At 48.7% G+C, this 16,782-nt stretch overlaps 1 protein-coding gene across 3 annotated transcripts in view; it reads left to right on the top strand.

The window, feature by feature from the left end:
* RPS6KA2 (ribosomal protein S6 kinase A2) overlaps positions 1-16,782 on the top strand; it is a 369,352-nt gene that overhangs the window by 204,169 nt on the left and 148,401 nt on the right. Inside the window, exon 1 of one of the 3 annotated variants that reach the window (XM_007445913.1) lies at positions 444-745. The exons of the other annotated variants lie outside the window; for them this stretch is intronic. Coding sequence (XP_007445975.1) covers positions 650-745 — 96 coding nt within the window. The 5' untranslated portion in view covers positions 444-649. Of the gene's footprint in view, positions 1-443; positions 746-16,782 lie in introns of those variants that run through there. 3 annotated transcript variants of the gene reach the window in all.

Here is a 16,782-nt window from a genome sequence, read left to right as displayed (position 1 = left end):
CCCTGGCTCGACCCCTTCACTGAGAAGCCGAAGCCTTTTACACAGGGATGAGCTTTTACACACTTGGGTTTCTTCGGCCAGTGCAACGTTCATGAAACACGCTAAAGGAAAATGATCGATCGACGTGTTTGTGTTGTTTGCCGTCTGCCTGAGCGCACGCGATACGAAATGGAAACCGGGGGAGGGGGTGTGTGCTGATGTTCGGGGTCTAATGGGAGAAGCCTTGGAGGGAGGGTTTTTGCCCTTAGGGTGCCTTGGTCTGGGGTTGACTTGTGTGCGCTGAGAACGAGGGCCGTTATTGAAGGCCCTGTGCAGATTTTGGACATCATGATCCATGGAACCCTGAAGTTTTGGAACCTAGAAGTCTTTTGGTCTGCATTTGAGTTGGAAATCTTCTCCTTGACAGAAAGAAGCACACAGAAGGAGGAGGAGGTGGAGGAGGAGGAGGAGGAGGGATCGCTGGGCCCCCGGCCGCCGTGGCCGGCTCGGCCTGCCCTTTGTGCCCGCAGCCCGCGCCCCGTGCCGATGGCCGCTGCGCCGGGCTTCCCGACCGCTCGCGCCCGCAGACGGACCTAACCCCGCGCGCCTGGGATGCGCCGGGGATGCGCGTCCTCCGGCCCTGCGGCTCCTCGCGGCTGGGCGCCGGGCGATGGAGCTGAGCATGAAGTTCACCGTGCGCAGGTTCTTCTCCGTGTACCTGCGCAAGAAGTCGCGCTCCAAGAGCTCCAGCCTTAGCCGACTCGAGGTAAATGCCCTCGCCTCTGAGCGCGCAGGTACCCAGGTCCCCGCCGCGCCCTGGAGGATGCTGCGGGTCTTGGGGCCATCCATCCCGAGCCCTTTCCTGTGGTCACATGCACGGTCACCCTGAGACCCATGTCAGGGAGTTGAAAGCTGGTCCGGTTTTCCTAAAACCGAACGTTATTGTTGGGACTTACTGATAACTGGACCGGTCCTCGGGTCCTCAACAGGGACTAAACTTTGCCCCCATTGAATTTCTAACTAATTTTGTTCCACGCTGTGCGCAGGGTTTGGGGTGGTCACCCTGGGTGCCCACAGGGGTGCTCCGGGTGGGGAGGGCTTTTCAGCCCGTGTCGCTCGCAATGGCACCTCAGAAGTCCCAAGTAGAGAACCTGCCCAGCCCCACCCTAGGCTGGTGTTGATCGGGTTTATTTTGCCCTGACCCAGAGCAACACAAATACTACCATGTAGTGTAGATTGTTCGTGTATTTGAAATCAGTGTAGAATTGACAAAAAGGGATATATTTTTTTTTTTTTAAAAAGGGCAGCAACACAATTTACTTGGACTGGTCTGAAACGGTGCTCAGTAGTAAAGTGCCTGATGCAATATCTCTGCAGCTCGGGGTTTGATATAGATTCGTCCCGAAAGCCAGAGGACCCTGAAAATAGTGTCCTTCTCTCAGGTCCTGCATCATGTCATCTTCAGGTTTTCAAGTCATCTGTGGACGGTTCTCTAATGTGTTTTGTATTTCAACAATCACATCTTATTCTCTTCACCCCAGTGTCCAGAGTACGTGGTTGAATCTATAGATGACCAAACTGTGAAGCATGTTTAAGTAAAAAAAAAAAAAAGACATTGTGGGGTTTGGGGGGAGGGGGGTGGGAGGTGATGACACAGCCTAGAGATTTCTTTTGACATTGCTCTCGCCTGTGCCACAAGGCTGGCACCTATGGAGGTTTTGATGTGTTCTTCTCTAACGAAATCAAATCAGTTGGAACAGTGTCACATTTTTCATCTTGAGTTTCTTTGTCCTGGCTGCCATGATATTAAGATACAGGCATGGGTTCTGCAACAATTAAGAGGGCTTTAGGGAAAGCTCAGGAATAGACATGAAAGCAACAGGGAATTACTTGTTTAAAAAGTTTCTGTTATGATATCACTAAATCAGAATTTTAAGAACTAGGTTAGGTTTCTGAGGGTAAAACATATCTTTCAAACAAATACAACTATTCATTAAATTGTGGAGGAGGGCTTGCTTTAAACCTCATGCTGACAGAGATGAAGCGTAAGTTCACTGAGATAAGTCGTTTTCCTGGGTCTCAGGCACTCAAAAAACGAAAGTGGACAAGAATAGAAACTCAGGAGAGTATTCACCTTTATACCTAGTATGTCTTTATTCATCGGAATGCCAAGTTTATTATTCAGCGCCTTGTCTCCTTCCATTTATTGTCCTTGTCAAGGCGAGGCAGTAAAGTCCCGGAGTCGTTTAAGAAGAGGGGCATAAACACTGGCAAAGCCGTGGGGTCAGGAATCCTCTCGGCACGATATACTCACCTCTGGTGTTCTGGTTCGGCAAGGAGAACCGGGTTGTGGAAGTGCCTCAAAAAAATATATAATAGGAACCAAGTGTTGCTTAGAAACGATGTTGCTTCAATGTGAAAATAAAATTTCTGTATACAAAATAAAACTATAAATAAACCATCAGCTATGCAGAAGGTCAAGCCGACCAGGAAGAAATGTAGTCTGTCAGCATGTGGTCAGTGAGCACTTCGTCTGACCCAGGTGCTTGTGCTGGGGGCTGGACAGAAGGTCTGATAAAGATGCCCAGCACTGATAACAGTGCTCTGTTCTCTGCAGATGCTCTCAGCAGCTGCTTGCAGTTGATACTTGTGAAAATCCGGGTAGACGTGTGTTACTCCCCTCCTTCTACTGCTAGGGAGGAAAAACCCTGAGAACAAAACCCGAGAATCATGCTGAAAACCGAACAACTAATTCACTCTGCAAGTGTTCACTGAGAACCTCCTATGTGTGCAGCTCTTTTGTGGGCATTGTAGGTCCAAAAAATATAAGACGGAGCAGCCCTGGCCTCATGGTGCCTCCACCTAGTGGGGGATCGAATCAGTGACTGACTGACCTGTGCTTCAGTCCAGTCAATTCCATGTTCCTGCCCGGCTACCTTCCATCATTTCCCAAAGAAGCCTGTCTATTTGTCTGTATAGTCAGAGCGGATTATAGACCAAGAAGCACTCACCAAAAATTGTGAAATTTAGGAGGCAGGTTTGTCCATAATTTGAGGTTGAGAAGTAGGACATATAAAGTACTTCACAGGGATGCGTATGTAGTCCTCTGTTTAGACTAATGAAAAAGATAACTCATTTTGTCAAAAGAATCGTGGTTATTTTTAAACTCTTTCTGTGAAATTGATAATTTAAAATATACACAGAGACTTTGAAAATTTTTGTTTTCTTTACATTCAAAATCTAGTGATATTGACAGGAAAGTAACAGTACTTACTTTAAGGTTGAAACAGCATCATCTTTGTCAAAAAGGCTTTTAGGGAGAGGCTTAGTGTTTCACCCTTGCTTTTAAATTTGACTTGACTTTCCGGCCTAGAACTCAGCATTTGGTCAACTCTAACCACCAGAGAAGCCAGGTTGTTTGATCAGATTTGGAATCGGTTTATGAATTACAGCTTAAATGTTTTTACAGTGTATCAGCATTGCAGCAGCTGAGACGGCTAGATCTTGGACTCTGGCAGGGATGATTTTGGGGGGTTTCTAAAGGCAACTTGGATGTCTTGCACAGATTTCTACGCACATGGCCTAGAATGGTTTCAGGGCTCAGCGTCTGCCAGACCCTCACCCCCGAGAAAGCTCTGATATCAGGTCATTGACAACATTGCCTGAGATCCATAGTACCTCTAGAAGGTGTAACCATTGCCTCATCTAACTGTCCATTTCATAGATGAGAAAATGGGGCCCAGGGCAGCAAAATGACTTGTTTATGCTCCTAAAATGTTTGACAGGGAGTTCTTTGCTATAAGGGCATGTACTGTTTATTATTAACTTTAGCCATTTCAGGTTGCGTGGTTATTGGAGTTTACCAGGTATTGGATGATGCATGAATGAAGGCTATTACAAGTTTTTAAAGAAAACTACTCTAGGGGATATTTTGGAATGTGCTTCGTAACCTAAAGTTATTCTAGAAAACCTTTTCTGGAAGTTAGAAAGTTCCAGGTGAACTTGGGCTTTGCATCAGATTTACTAAAGTTGGATTCTCACTTTTACCTCTCACAGCAGGGCAGTTCCTTAAACTCCCTAAGCCTCATTTTTCTCCACTGTGAAATGGGGATGGTAGTAGTTCCTACCTCTTGGGGTTAATATGAGGGGTATGAGCCGCCATATGTAAAGGCTTAACGCGGAGTCTGGGGGATAAAATCAATAATCAGTCATTGTTAGCTGTGGATATTGATAAAATATTTCCCGGGTTCATTGATATTTTTCATATTGTTCAGCGTCTGCTGGTTCTGTCTGAAGCTGAGGTTTTGCCCCGACGGCCTGCGGAGCCCATGGCTTGTGCTGTCTCCCAGCCTGGTAATTGATTAATCGTTGAGGCGCCCTTGCTGAGTGCCTTGGGGAAGAAAAGGCAGAGATCAATCCTCCCAGGCTGGATTCCAGCCTGTTTCATTCGATAGGACTGGCGCCATTTGCTAAGATGACAGCCCCAGTCCGTCATCTGGCTGGGATGGTGATATTCCTTTTCCTTATCTTGCCTGTCACCCTGGGATCCGAGAATGCATTACAGTGCAGGTCCTAGAGCCACGGCACCCAGAGCTCAGGCTGCTCCTAGAGTCAGGACCTGCCCCAGCGTCAACGTCCTGACTTGGCAGAGCTTTGGGAAGGAAGCCTGCCTACTCATCCTTCAGTAGCCCAGGAAAACCTCCAAAGTGTGAGCAAACTCCAAAGCCTAGCCTTGGGGCTGGGGAAGGTTGAGAGAGGTTGGCCAGGAAAGGCTTGGGAGGAAATATTGGGTTTCAATTAGTGAAAAGTGATACTGTTCGCTCGGGGTAAGATTTATCTACCAATCTGCTACACGTATCAATACTCAATGTCGGTTCATTTAGGGAACACTTACTTTGCTTGAGGTTATCACCCAAGACGGGAAGTTGGTTCTCTTTGTTTACCTATCATTTCATCTGGTTTTGACATTTTTACTGAAAGACAGTTGTGGCTGAGTGAGAAGGACAAAGGCAAGTCCTCTCTCAGGGGTATTGATAGTGGTAAGCTGTTGAGTTGAGAAGGATTTCATTTATTTATTGGCTCAGTTATCTACATACTCAGACTTTTTAGTGTATCCCATGTGCATTGTGCAAAGCAGTTGAGATGGAAAGGTCTGATCCCTGCCCTCAGTGAACTTAACATCTAGTGAGAGAGAGAGAGGCAGACACGTAAATGGAAGCCCGCTATGTAGGGTGTAAGTCCTGTGAAATTATTGGCATCGTTGGAGTTCAATGGTCTGATTACATCAATTGTCACTTTGTTCCGATTTCCAACGCTCACAGATAATCAAGCATTATCTTTGTGCACGAGTGCACACATGAGTATATTTTAATTGCTTACCCCTTTTTAAAGGAAGCATGGTATCCTAATAAATTCAGTGTTAAGGGACTCTTAGCAAATAGAGCCGTGTTGGCTCCGGTCATGAAAAAAAGAAAAAGAAAGAAAACTTCCTGGAAAGTTAAACATTCAGGCTTATTCTTGGTCCTTGACTGGTAAACTCTTCTTGATATTGGGAGGTTTCCAGGAAAACCATCTCTAATTAAAATAATTTACAGGTAATTTCAGTAAATGCACCCGAAGTAATTCCGTGCTAATCCTGATTTTGCTGGGCTTTTGGATAGCAATAACAACACCAAAACGTCAGAGAAGACCACAAGAAATAGTCCATTTTAGTGAATACTTAATTTGCTTATTGTTTTGCCTATTTATGCATTGTTCTGTTTTGAAGGCAATAGACTTAATTCCTTATTTGTGGTCTGCCTTATCTTTGCAATTTCATCACATACTTTTCTCTCCTTAACATCCAAGAAAACTCCCCAAAGTACTGTTTCTTATTTAAAAATATGTGAAAAGACAACCAAAAATATTACTTCACCCCCTTTTTTTGTTTGTTTTTTTGCGGTACGCGGGCCTCTCACTGCTGTGGCCTCTCCCGTTGCGGAGCGCAGGCTCCGGACGCGCAGGCTCAGCGGCCATGGCTCACGGGCCCAGCCGCTCCGCGGCACGTGGGATCTTCCCGGACCGGGGCACGAACCCTCGTCCCCTGCATCGGCAGGCGGACTCCCAACCACTGCGCCACCAGGGAAGCCCTGACTTCACCCCTTTTTAAAAAGCTTTATTTTATTCAAGTCTAGTTGATTTACAGTGTTGTGTTAATTTCTGCCGTACAGCAAAGTGACTCAGCTATACATGTCTGTATTCTTTTCCATTATGGTTTATCACTGGATATTGAATATAGTTCCCTGTGCTCTACAGTTGGACTTTGTTGTTTATCCATTCTATATATAATCGTTTGCATCTGCTAATCCCAAACTCCCAATCCATCCCTCCCTCACCCCTTCCCCCTTGGCAACCGCAAGTCTGTTCACTCTGTCTGTGAGTCTGTTTCATAGATTCACCCTTTTTTTCCTCCACCTCTTTGACCTATTCATCCTGAGAGTCTTCCACCACACACCCCGATGCAGCAAAGACTACTTATGTATATTTTTCATGCATTCAGAAGTACAGGAATAAAATGAAATCACACTAAGTAAAAACTGGAATATCTGTCCGCATCATCTGACTTGCTGCTTACCCAGGATTCCGCTCTGTTTCTTGCATGCTGGGTGGGCGATTTCCTGGATGTGGCAAGTTTATAAGTGGGTAGGAGGCGTCGGAACCCTGAGGCAGGGAGAGAGCAGGGGCTTGGGCAGAAGGTGAAGAGTGAGCCTTGGGAGCCGGGGATTAGTCAGTGCAGGGCTCCAGTGGGGAGCGCTCCTTCCAAATGTAGGGAGTCTGGGGCTGATCTTGTTCTGTATGAAATCCAGTTGGTAACCAGCAGTTTAGCCAGAAATGCTCTTCATCTTTGGTCCAAGCTTCTGTGCTTGTTAAGTAAGTAAGCCAGTGCAGCACTCAAAGCATTCTCTAGAATATGCTCTGCCTTTATTCCCGATGACGCTGGGTTCTGTTGTGTTGTACTTTTCCCCCAGCCTCATGTTTGCTGATATATTTTCACTGGTAAAAGCTATTAAATTAAACTCAAGTAGGAATTATCAACAAATAGTCTGTTAAGCTACAGTGTGATTTAATCAAGCAAACGGCTCAGACACAAATGTATTCAGCATACAATATTGTTCATCGTATCTGATTTGCAGCTGTGTAGGAAGCCTTTCCTGCTGTGGAGTTGGCTAAGGAGACGTAATGGCGGTGCAGCCATGCTTAAACCTGGGAACCTGCCCCCCGGGCTATGGGGGTGACTGCAGTGGCCGCATCGCCGTGGATGATCACCAAGTGGGCAAGAGCCAGTGTTTGGAACCACCGAGAGGCGCACTGACAAAGCTCTCCTTCTTCAAGCTTTAGCCCGGCTCCCCGGCCCCTCTTTTCACCTCGGCCGGACCTTGAGCTTCTGTGTCACCCTTGCTGGGCCTGCAAAGCCCGGTTTAGCAATAATTCTGCTGAGTTGGTTTAGAGAGCACCCCGATCCATCCTCGGCCTTTGATCGCCCTCTATATCTGGTCCAGTTCCCCATCCCCACATACCCAGGTGAGATGAGATGACCCTGACCTGCCTTCAGCTCAGTTTAGAAGGAACTGCCCTACCCCACCGCCCCGCACCTGCCCCTTGCTGCAGATCCCCATGTGTCCTTCATGTGTGGGGTCCGAGCTCCATCTCTTACCCCTGCGGCAAGCCCCACTGCAGTGGTCCCTTGAATAAAGTCTTCCTCACCATCTTTAGCAAGTGCCAGAATAATTTTTCTTGAGCAGTACCTATTATTAGTAGTAATTTGCCTGTGTTCCTTGAGATCTCTTAACGGGGGTCCCAGGAACACCGCTGATCAGAGAGCCCTACTTGATTCCAACCAGCAAACACTCAGCAGCCTATCTTTCTCCACGAGCTTTGGTTTGCAAAGGTCCCTAGGGTCTGCAGGCCGCCCTCCCCCTAAGAGCCCCAAGATTCTGTCCCCGTGGGCCACGCAGAGGTGCTTTCCCCCTCGCCCTGCATTGGGCCCCCTTCCCCGGCCCAGGGCTCCCACGCTCCCTCCACTGGATGTGCCGGGATCTTGGCTACCGTTGTCCTGCTGTCAGCCCCAGCAGGCCCCTTCATGCTTTTGAGCTCCTGTCTCCTCAGCTACAAAACAGGGATTGCACCATGATAATGCTGTGTCCTCGGGTTGTTAAATGCTTAGAAGGTGAAATGCTGAAATGCGCCTGGTCAGGGAAGAGTTCGCCCTTGGCATTCTGTGATGTCACACCAATAAGCTGGCTTTGATTGGACCCCGTCTGGAAGGGGGTTTGCACTACACTATGGGGGAAGAAAGCTTTTCCTCCTCTGCCAGACTCCTCTCCCTGACGCTTCTGAGGACTCATCTGTTTCAAGTTAGTACTGTCACCACGGAGCTAGCTTTCCTAGGCTGTAGCTACGCTGAGCTTCCTGGGAGTGACGCTCTCATCCATGTTGCTGTCACTTTAAACATAATTCGTGGAAACAGCAGCTCTTGTAAAGCAGAGAGGTTCACGCTGTTCCTGGTGTCAGCCCTGTAGCCAGGGGCTGAGGAACCGGTAGAAACGATCTGGCTTCTTAGGGAGAACTGCTTTTTCTTTTGGCTGGTCGACTCTCCTACGTTAAATTAATAAGACTCAAAGACACAGATCAGAGAAGTGTTTGCTTTGTTGGCCTGCGTGTTTCCTCCTGTTGCCCAAGAAAAGAAGGTTCTGAATAAGACTGAAAAGCTCTGGAAAATCTGCCTCACACGCTGGGGTGATTTGTGTGCCGGATCATCAGTCTTGGGATTTTCGGGTGGATATTAGTCAGACCTCGAGTCCGGGACCTCTTTGACGTGTCTGCACAGTCAACGTGAGCCGTGACATTCTTTGAGTCAGGACACCCAGGCCACACCAGCCTGCCCGAGGTAGCTTTTACTCCTTAAAACGTGCGGTCAGATCTTGAAGGAAAAGGGATGGAGGGATTTACTTTGAAAGACTCTCTTTTGGAATGCCTGCGGTGGAAATGCTCTAGTGACTACCTAGGAAATCGCTCATTCAGGTCCCAATTTTAACACTTTTGGCCCAGGATAATTGCAAACTTCCCACGACTAAGGAAAGTTAGTTATATTATCTAATATAATATTATATTAAATATAATATTAACCTCCAAATATATGTTTAGCATGCAAAATATAGTGTGGACTTTCTAAGAATGAAAAATTAAGAAAGCTTCTCATTCTGAAAAGTGAGTAGAACGCAGATCGGAGAAGGTGCTCTGGAGAGCCTTGGCGGGAGGGAGGCTGGGAGTGCAGGTGGGGAGGGCAGCGGCAGAGAGGAGCTGCAAGAGCTGGGCGGCTGTGCGGGCCCTGTGTGCCCCGAGACCCCCAAGCTGAGCGTGCAGGGGGGCCACAGGGGACAGACACTCTTGCCTTTTGACTTGCTACAGTGACTCTGTTTGGTTGACTTTGAAGATAAAGTAAAGAAAAAACAACCAGAAAAAGCAGAAAGGAGCACTTCCTTTTAGCACACCTTCGGCTGCTTGCATCCTGCTTAGTTTGCAATCAGGTTAGGGAACAGGGCAGACGGGCTGCTGGAACAAGGTAGCGATTATTGCTCCCTGCCTTCACCCCAGAGAACCCCAAGAAGCAGCGTGAGGTTGGGCGTGACTTTTGTATTTCTAGATCTCAGCAAAAAAGAGAAGGTGTGAATTTTTTTAATATATACTTATATTCTTAAAAGGATTCCCCTTCTTCATTCTCTCTCTTGTTTAAAAAAATAAATTTATTTATATATTTATTCACTTTTTGGCTGTGTTGTGTCTTCGTTGCTGCGCGTGGGCTTTCTCTAGTTGCATTGAGCGGGGGCTACTCTTCGTTGCGGTGCACAGGCTTCTCGTTGCAGTGGCTTCTCTTGCTGTGGAGCACGGGCTCTAGGCGCGCGGGCTTCAGTAGTTGTGGCTCATGGGCTCTAGAGCGCAGGCCCAGTAGTTGTGGCACACGGGCTCAGTAGTTGCGGCACGTGGGCTTCAGTAGTTGTGGCTCGTGGGCTCTAGAGCGCAGGCTCAGTAGTTGTGGTGCGTGGGCTTAGTTGCTCTGCGACACGTGGGATCTTCCCGGACCAGGGCTCGAACCCATGTCCCCTGCTTGGGCAGGCAGATTCTTAACCACTGCGCCACCAGGGAAGCCCCCGAAGGCATGAATTTTGATGTGTGACTCAATTAAGACTTTGCAGAATCCACCCCGACAGAGACGTGAATAAAAATGTTCAACCCGGTCAGAAGATGCTGAAGCCCATCTGTGAAGGGTCGGCGTGCAGGACAGCTGGGGTACTTAGAGCCTCGTCTTACGCCTCCATCAGCGTGTCCCACTTTCTTCTTTGACTCGTTGTTGAGGTTCGCCCCAGTGGAACTCCAGCAGTGGGTGTAAGGAAGTGAGACTGATTTGTCAGAATGAACCGGCTGTAGTCGTTGTGTATGTGCATGAGGATGGGGTTTATGCTCAGCGGGGTGACGGACATTTGCCAATGCCTCCACTTCCCACCCAGCTGAGTGAGCTCGCAGAGCCCCTGGCCCCCTCCGTGAGACCCCTCCTTCCCTCCACCCAGCCTGTTCCATCTGCGGCCCCCCCTCCATGCCCTCCCTCCTGTGACGCCTGCCACTCAGGCACATGGCAGCCCACACCCATCCACCTGCTCCCATTACCAGCCTCCCCCTTGGCTCTGAGCTGACCCGTGGCTTAGATTCAGGGCCATCACTTTCTTCCGAAGATTCTGGCCTGCGCCCTTGGATTTGGACAGGGGAGATCTGTGGGAATTGGGGAGGAGTATTCGTTGCCGTGTGGCCCAGGGTGGCGTGGAGCCCGCTGCCAGAGTCGGAGCCTGCCAGGGCGGTTAGTGTTCATCACACCTCATCTCCAGAGGAGGGTGCTGGGCAGAGAAGCCACTAGAAGAGTTCCTCCCGGTGGCTTCAGCTCTGTCACCCATTTCCGTCAAGTTCTGGGTTTAAGGAAGTTCACTGAATCACAGACCATCCCGCGGGGCCAGGCCGGGTCCAGGAGCTGCATGCTGCCTCCGCTGTTGGGGAGATACCCCTGTCCTTTCTGAGGGCATCCTCCGTGTGGACACCGCCCGCACCTCTGCGCGAGCTCCAAGCCCCGCCTCGTTGCTGTGCGTGAATTTGCACGAAACCTTCTTTAGCCAGCTTGTGGCTGATCTGGGACACGTCAGGCTCGGCTCCGGTGGCTCTGTGTCCAGGGACAGGTGTGGGTGGCTGTCAGGACCCTTGCCCTGCTGTGTCCCGCACGCGTGTTCTCTGTGGTGCACGCCTTCTGGGTCAACGCGTGAGAAGTCTGTGGAGGTCTTTTCGGAACTTCCGTCTTAGGTATTAACTGAACATTCACCGTGTGCCTGGAGGTTATCTGTAGGACTTGCGTTAAAAGGAGGGTTAAAAAGGAGGAAGAAATGGGCTTCCCTGGTGGCGCAGTGCTTGAGAGTCCGCCTGCCGATGCAGGAGACGCGGGTTCGTGCCCCGTTTCGGGAGGATCCCACGTGCCGCGGAGCGGCTGGGCCCGTGAGCCATGGCCACTGAGCCTGCGCATCCGGAGCCTGTGCTCCGCAAATGGGAGAGGCCACAACAGTGAGAGGCCCGCGTACCGGAAAAAAAAAAAAAAAAAAAAGGAGGAAGAAATGGCCTTGACCTAAGACTGACTGTGGCGGACTAAGACCTCCGTAGAAGTAAAGTAGCTAAGAAGCCATATTACAAAAGCACACCCGCTTGCGGCAGGCCCACCACGTACGGCAGTCCACAAGCTGCAAGTCTGCTGTTGGGCATTTAAAATCTTCCATAGAAAGAATGTCTCATCTACATTCACAGTATAGCTGAGAGAGTGTCACCTGCAGGAAAAAGTATGGAAAAACAAAAGAAATCATTTTCCTCACTTAAAAAATTTTAAAGCAGTAAAATATCTTCGAAGGGTGAGAAACTGTCAACATTTTAAAAGCAAATTCAGAAATTTCAAAATGTTTGAATACTAGCAATTTTTAAAAACTGAAAAAAGCTAAAAGTCAAGGGGGCTTCTATTTTAAAAGCTGGTGCTTACAGAGGAATAGGGTTGATTCCAGGAAGATGGCTTTTATGACATCTTGAAGCAATTTCTAGTCAAATTTAAAAGTTTTGACTTGCTAACGTTGAGTTTTGCGATGCGTGATTTCACTTTAAAGCCTACCAGCCCAGGACTGTGCCCTGGAGAGGGAGTGGAGTGCCCTCCTCTCAGGAGGAGCCCGGTTCTCTGAAGGATTCCCTCTGTGCTTGGGACCTCGGGCCCCTTCCTTAGGGACACAGTGGCCGGCTGGGCGCCCTCTGCTCCCAGCGTCATACCTGGGCTCACAGCCCACGAAGCACGTGAGCCTGCGCCCCTGTAAGAAGGCCCTGGCATGCCCCACCTGCGGCCCCCCCAAACCCTGTACCTGGCGGGCCGATCGCTGTGCTCCGCTCCGCTGTCCTGGGCGTGTGGCCCAGGCCGAGGCAGGAGCAGGACAAGGCCGGCCGGCCTCCAGGGGCCCCAGGAGCAGGTGCCAGAGACCCCAGGGTCCAGTTTGTCTTCCTGGCGTCTCCGGCCCCGAGCAGCCCCCAGCCCTGAGAAGGAGCTCCACCCACCCTGTGGGGAGTGTGGCTGAGACGACCCCGCTCAGGAAACAGGGGTGCCTTGCTGGTTGCTGGCTGTGCAGGGGGTTAGCCTTTGCCAGTGCTGTATGGTTATTTCTCCTGCCTTGGCTTCACCCCTCACCCTGACCTGCATCACAGCCAGCTAGGTTGTTCCTGCCTGTGACACAAGCGGCCAGTGGGGTCAGAGGAGACCCCACGTTTCTGTCGCTGCTCAGCCACTTAGTACTTGTGTGACTTGGGCAGGTGGCCAGCTAACCCTTCCTGAGGCTCAGTTTCCTCCTCTGGAAATTGGTACAATACCCGCCTGCAGGAATCTAGCCAGGAATAGATGAAATGGCCTCTCCACGGGCCCCGGCGGGCACATAGTTAAAAAAAAAAAAACAAAACTCCATGTTTCCCATTACACTGCAATCTGTTTACGACACTCAGTCCTAGCTTCCTGCAGCACTGCTTCTAGTCTGTACACCAGGCTCAGGGTCCCGCACGCCGGCCTCAGTGACCCGCACGCCGGCCTCAGTGACCCGCACGCCGGCCTCAGGGTCCCGCACGCCGGCCTCAGGGTCCCGCACGCCGGTCACTGGGTCCCGCACACCAGTCTTGGGTCCTGCACACCAGTCTCAGCGTCCTGCATACCAGCGGCAGCAATCAGGGGGTTTATTAAATACAACATCAGAAGCGTTAGTAAAAAATTACAAATGCCACTTAACATGAAGGGTTCCAGGCAGAGGCACTCACATTTCAGGACTGGACTTTTTCCTGACTACTAAATCGAACTTCCCTTCCAACCTAGAAAATTCAGGTGCATGCTTTTCACTAAAGGCTTGAAATATAAGGAAAGGTTCTGAAAATTTAATACAAATGGACGGCTCCATTTCCTGTGGCTAAGCCTTCTCTCTGAGCCCTGATAACACCAAACTGCTACTTAGTTTTGAAAGGTAATAGAGGAGTGGGACTGGAGGAGAGAGAAGGGGGGGGAAACAGAGAAGGGAAGAGGAGGGGGAGGATGAGTGAAAGAAACAGGGAGAAGCCGGCAGCAGAGGCCATGAGGGAGCAGGGACAGGTGGGACAGACACAGAAAGGGAGATGCATTGAGAAGGAGGGGGACTGGCATTGAGGAGATTTGAGGCGGCCGCTTAGGGAAAAACACCAGAACGTGGGAAGCAGTTACATCCAAACTGTAGAGTCTGGCCGCCCTCACCCCCCGAGCGTGAAAGCAGCACACGCCTAGCCCTGTAATAGACGGAGTGTCACCTGTGGCCTCCCCGAAGTTGTTTCTGGCTAAATTAGAGTCATAGGGTTAGACACAGTCAAGAGGAAGGGGTCAGCGAGCAGCCAGCAGGGATCCTAGACAGAGCTCTTCACTCTGGTGCCCTTGCCCCGTTTGTAGCTGAGGCACAAGGCGTGGATAGTTCCAGAACATGAAGCTGGGGTGAAGGCTACGTTCCTGTAGGGGACCCAGAAGCATGTGAAATCTTCCTTCTAAAGAAGAGCTAGGATTCTGGATTCCGCCAATGCGCTGGTAGGGAGCAGATGGCCGAGGTTCCAGAAATACTGGAGTCGCGGATTCCTTGCTTATGTCATACCTGGTGGACACGGCAGGACAGGACCGGGAATCTCCAGGCCCTTCTTGGGGGAACAGCCGAAGACATCCCTCCTGCCGCCCCAAGCCCTCCCTGAGACGAGTGGGCAGAGCCTGGCATCCGGGGGTGGAACAGCAAAGAAAAACTGGAGGAAAAAGCAAACAGGATTTGGAAAGGGACCTTGGACACAAATCCATATGCTTCATGAATTCACAGTGTCTCTCCTGCAGTTAGCAAATGCAGCAGGTAGGGAGAGCAAGGTGGCCCTGCTCTCAGAGGATGCTTGTACTTAGGTGACTGGCTGCCCGTGCACAACCCCCCCACCCCCTCTCGAGATCCACGTTTGTGCCTTCCCCCCAGCCCAGTGGGGACATCCCTGGCCCACTGGTGGGGCAAGATGAGTTTTGAAAACGATTTAAAGCTTTATGGAAATGTAGGAAGGTACTGTATTGTCATCCACACAACAGTGGAAAACATTTCTTAGGAGCCCACAGGACTGATTTTATAGAGTTTTTACAATGTCCGTGATGAAAGAATCCAGAGTGGCAACTTACAAGGATTTGTTTCGCTTCCCCGAATTCTTCGTAACCAGCGTATTCTATGAATGTCGCTTTTCTACAGTCTTATGTCAGCGTCAGCAGCTCACCTTCGTGTGTGAAAAGACATGGTTATCCGTAATTGCCGTTCAGGTGCATTTCATGTTTCCAAGACACACATCTGCCGCTGAAATAGTGACAGATACTCTCACTCCCAGAGCTCTTCCATCTGGGAGAAAAAAAGTAGAGACAAAATCAGGATTAAGATGACTATTAGTTTTCCAGCCAACAGGTCTTTCATGCACTTTATAGGTTTTAAGGCGAAGGGGTCTGAACCATTTGAAAACTAAAGAATACAAGTTTTCTTTCTCAGCAAAGACGAGTTTGAAATATTCACTTTGACAACCTGGAGATTAAAATGATCAGCTCTCTATAAATATTTAAGTTTTTATGTACATATGTTTTTAACTATATGCGTGTGTGTGCACGTATGAGCGCGCACACTGCATGTGGCATTTTCCTGGCCACGGTGATTAGCTCAGAGTTGAGCGTGCGGTCCAAGACAGTCAAAATGGGATGTAACTTGGGACCTTTGTTCATCGGCTGTGGAGGAACAAGGAGGCGTGGAGCCTGGGAGCTTTCTGAGACCAGGAGCTTACCCAGCCTACAGAGCAGCCAACACAGAGAGGAGAGCAGAGCCAAGAAAACCGTAGAGACATTGAGGTTGGAGCCTTGATCAGCCCGTGCCTGAAGTCCTTATTACCTTGGGACATTTTGGTTACGTGATCGAACGAGTTCCACTTATTGTTTAAGCCAGTTTGATTTGGGTTTTCCCTTATGCAAATAGAATCGTCCCAATACACTTACTGTTTAATCAACTCTTTACTAGAACCCTAAAAATGAGTACAATTATATTCTTTTCATAGATGAGGCAACTATATGAAAAGATCAAATAACTTGACTGAGGTCATCCTGATAGTAAGTGGGGAATCAAGTATCAAACTTGGTTCTATTTGCCTCCAAAGCTTGTGCCTTTAACCACCGTGATATATACTAGACCTAAAATAACACGTTTAGACCAGATAATTCTGTTCTGTTCACACTGGCCGGGAAACTGCTCTCCTGAAGACGTTTCCTGTCTAAAAAAATCACAAGGGGATTTGCTTACAGGTTATACATTGTGTTTAAGGTTCGGGCTGCCTTGTAGCAGGTGCCTGGTGTACCTAGGTGCTCAGTTAAAATAAGTGGTGAAGGAGTGAGCGTGTGAATGCTTCCTGGCCCTCTCCCGGGGGACCCGAGAGCTCAGTGGGGCCAGCCCCTCCAGGTCCAGGGTTCCAGATTCCACTAAAACACAGTGTTGTTGTTGCCTTTATAATCGCAGAAGAGGCATATCCCCATCTTCCCTTTTTGCTCACCTTTTGTGTCCCGAGGTAAAGGTCCCACTGAGAGGCAGGATGAGGACACTGGAAAGTACAAGTGAGGCTTGTACTTGTCCGCAGAGGTCGTTACAGCCTGTTGGCATCTCTGCCTGGGGGCTGGGTCCTGCTGATGCATTTGTGTTGTTGGTTCATTTGGATGAAGGGACATATGTGGTATATTTAACAGTTTTGCAAATGTAGATAGAACTCTGCCAGATGGCTGTCAGTGAAGAATAGGCACATGTCGTCATAGGATAATAACGTACATTATTTGGAAAATACAATAATACCTTTAAATTTATGTTTCAAAACATAGTAGAAAGACTCTTTTCAGATTTTCCAGTTTAATTGAGATGGCAAATTGGGAACATTAAAATTAAATTTTTTTATTCATTAAAAAACTGATGTGTTTTTAAAAATTCATTTTATTGAAGTCTAGTTGATTTACAATGTTGTGTTCATTTCTGCTGTGCAGCAAAGTGATCCAGTTATAATATATGTATTATTATATATGTAGGTAATCATATATACATTATAATATATATATTATTATATATTATATGTATCTATAGTTGTGTATATATATATATATATATATATATATAT

The sequence above is a fragment of the Lipotes vexillifer genome, unplaced genomic scaffold, assembly GCF_000442215.2.
Source record: "Lipotes vexillifer unplaced genomic scaffold, Lipotes_vexillifer_v1.1 scaffold459, whole genome shotgun sequence".
In the NCBI taxonomy this organism is placed as follows: domain Eukaryota; kingdom Metazoa; phylum Chordata; class Mammalia; order Artiodactyla; family Lipotidae; genus Lipotes; species Lipotes vexillifer.
This window is presented reverse-complemented; position numbering and strand designations above follow the sequence as displayed.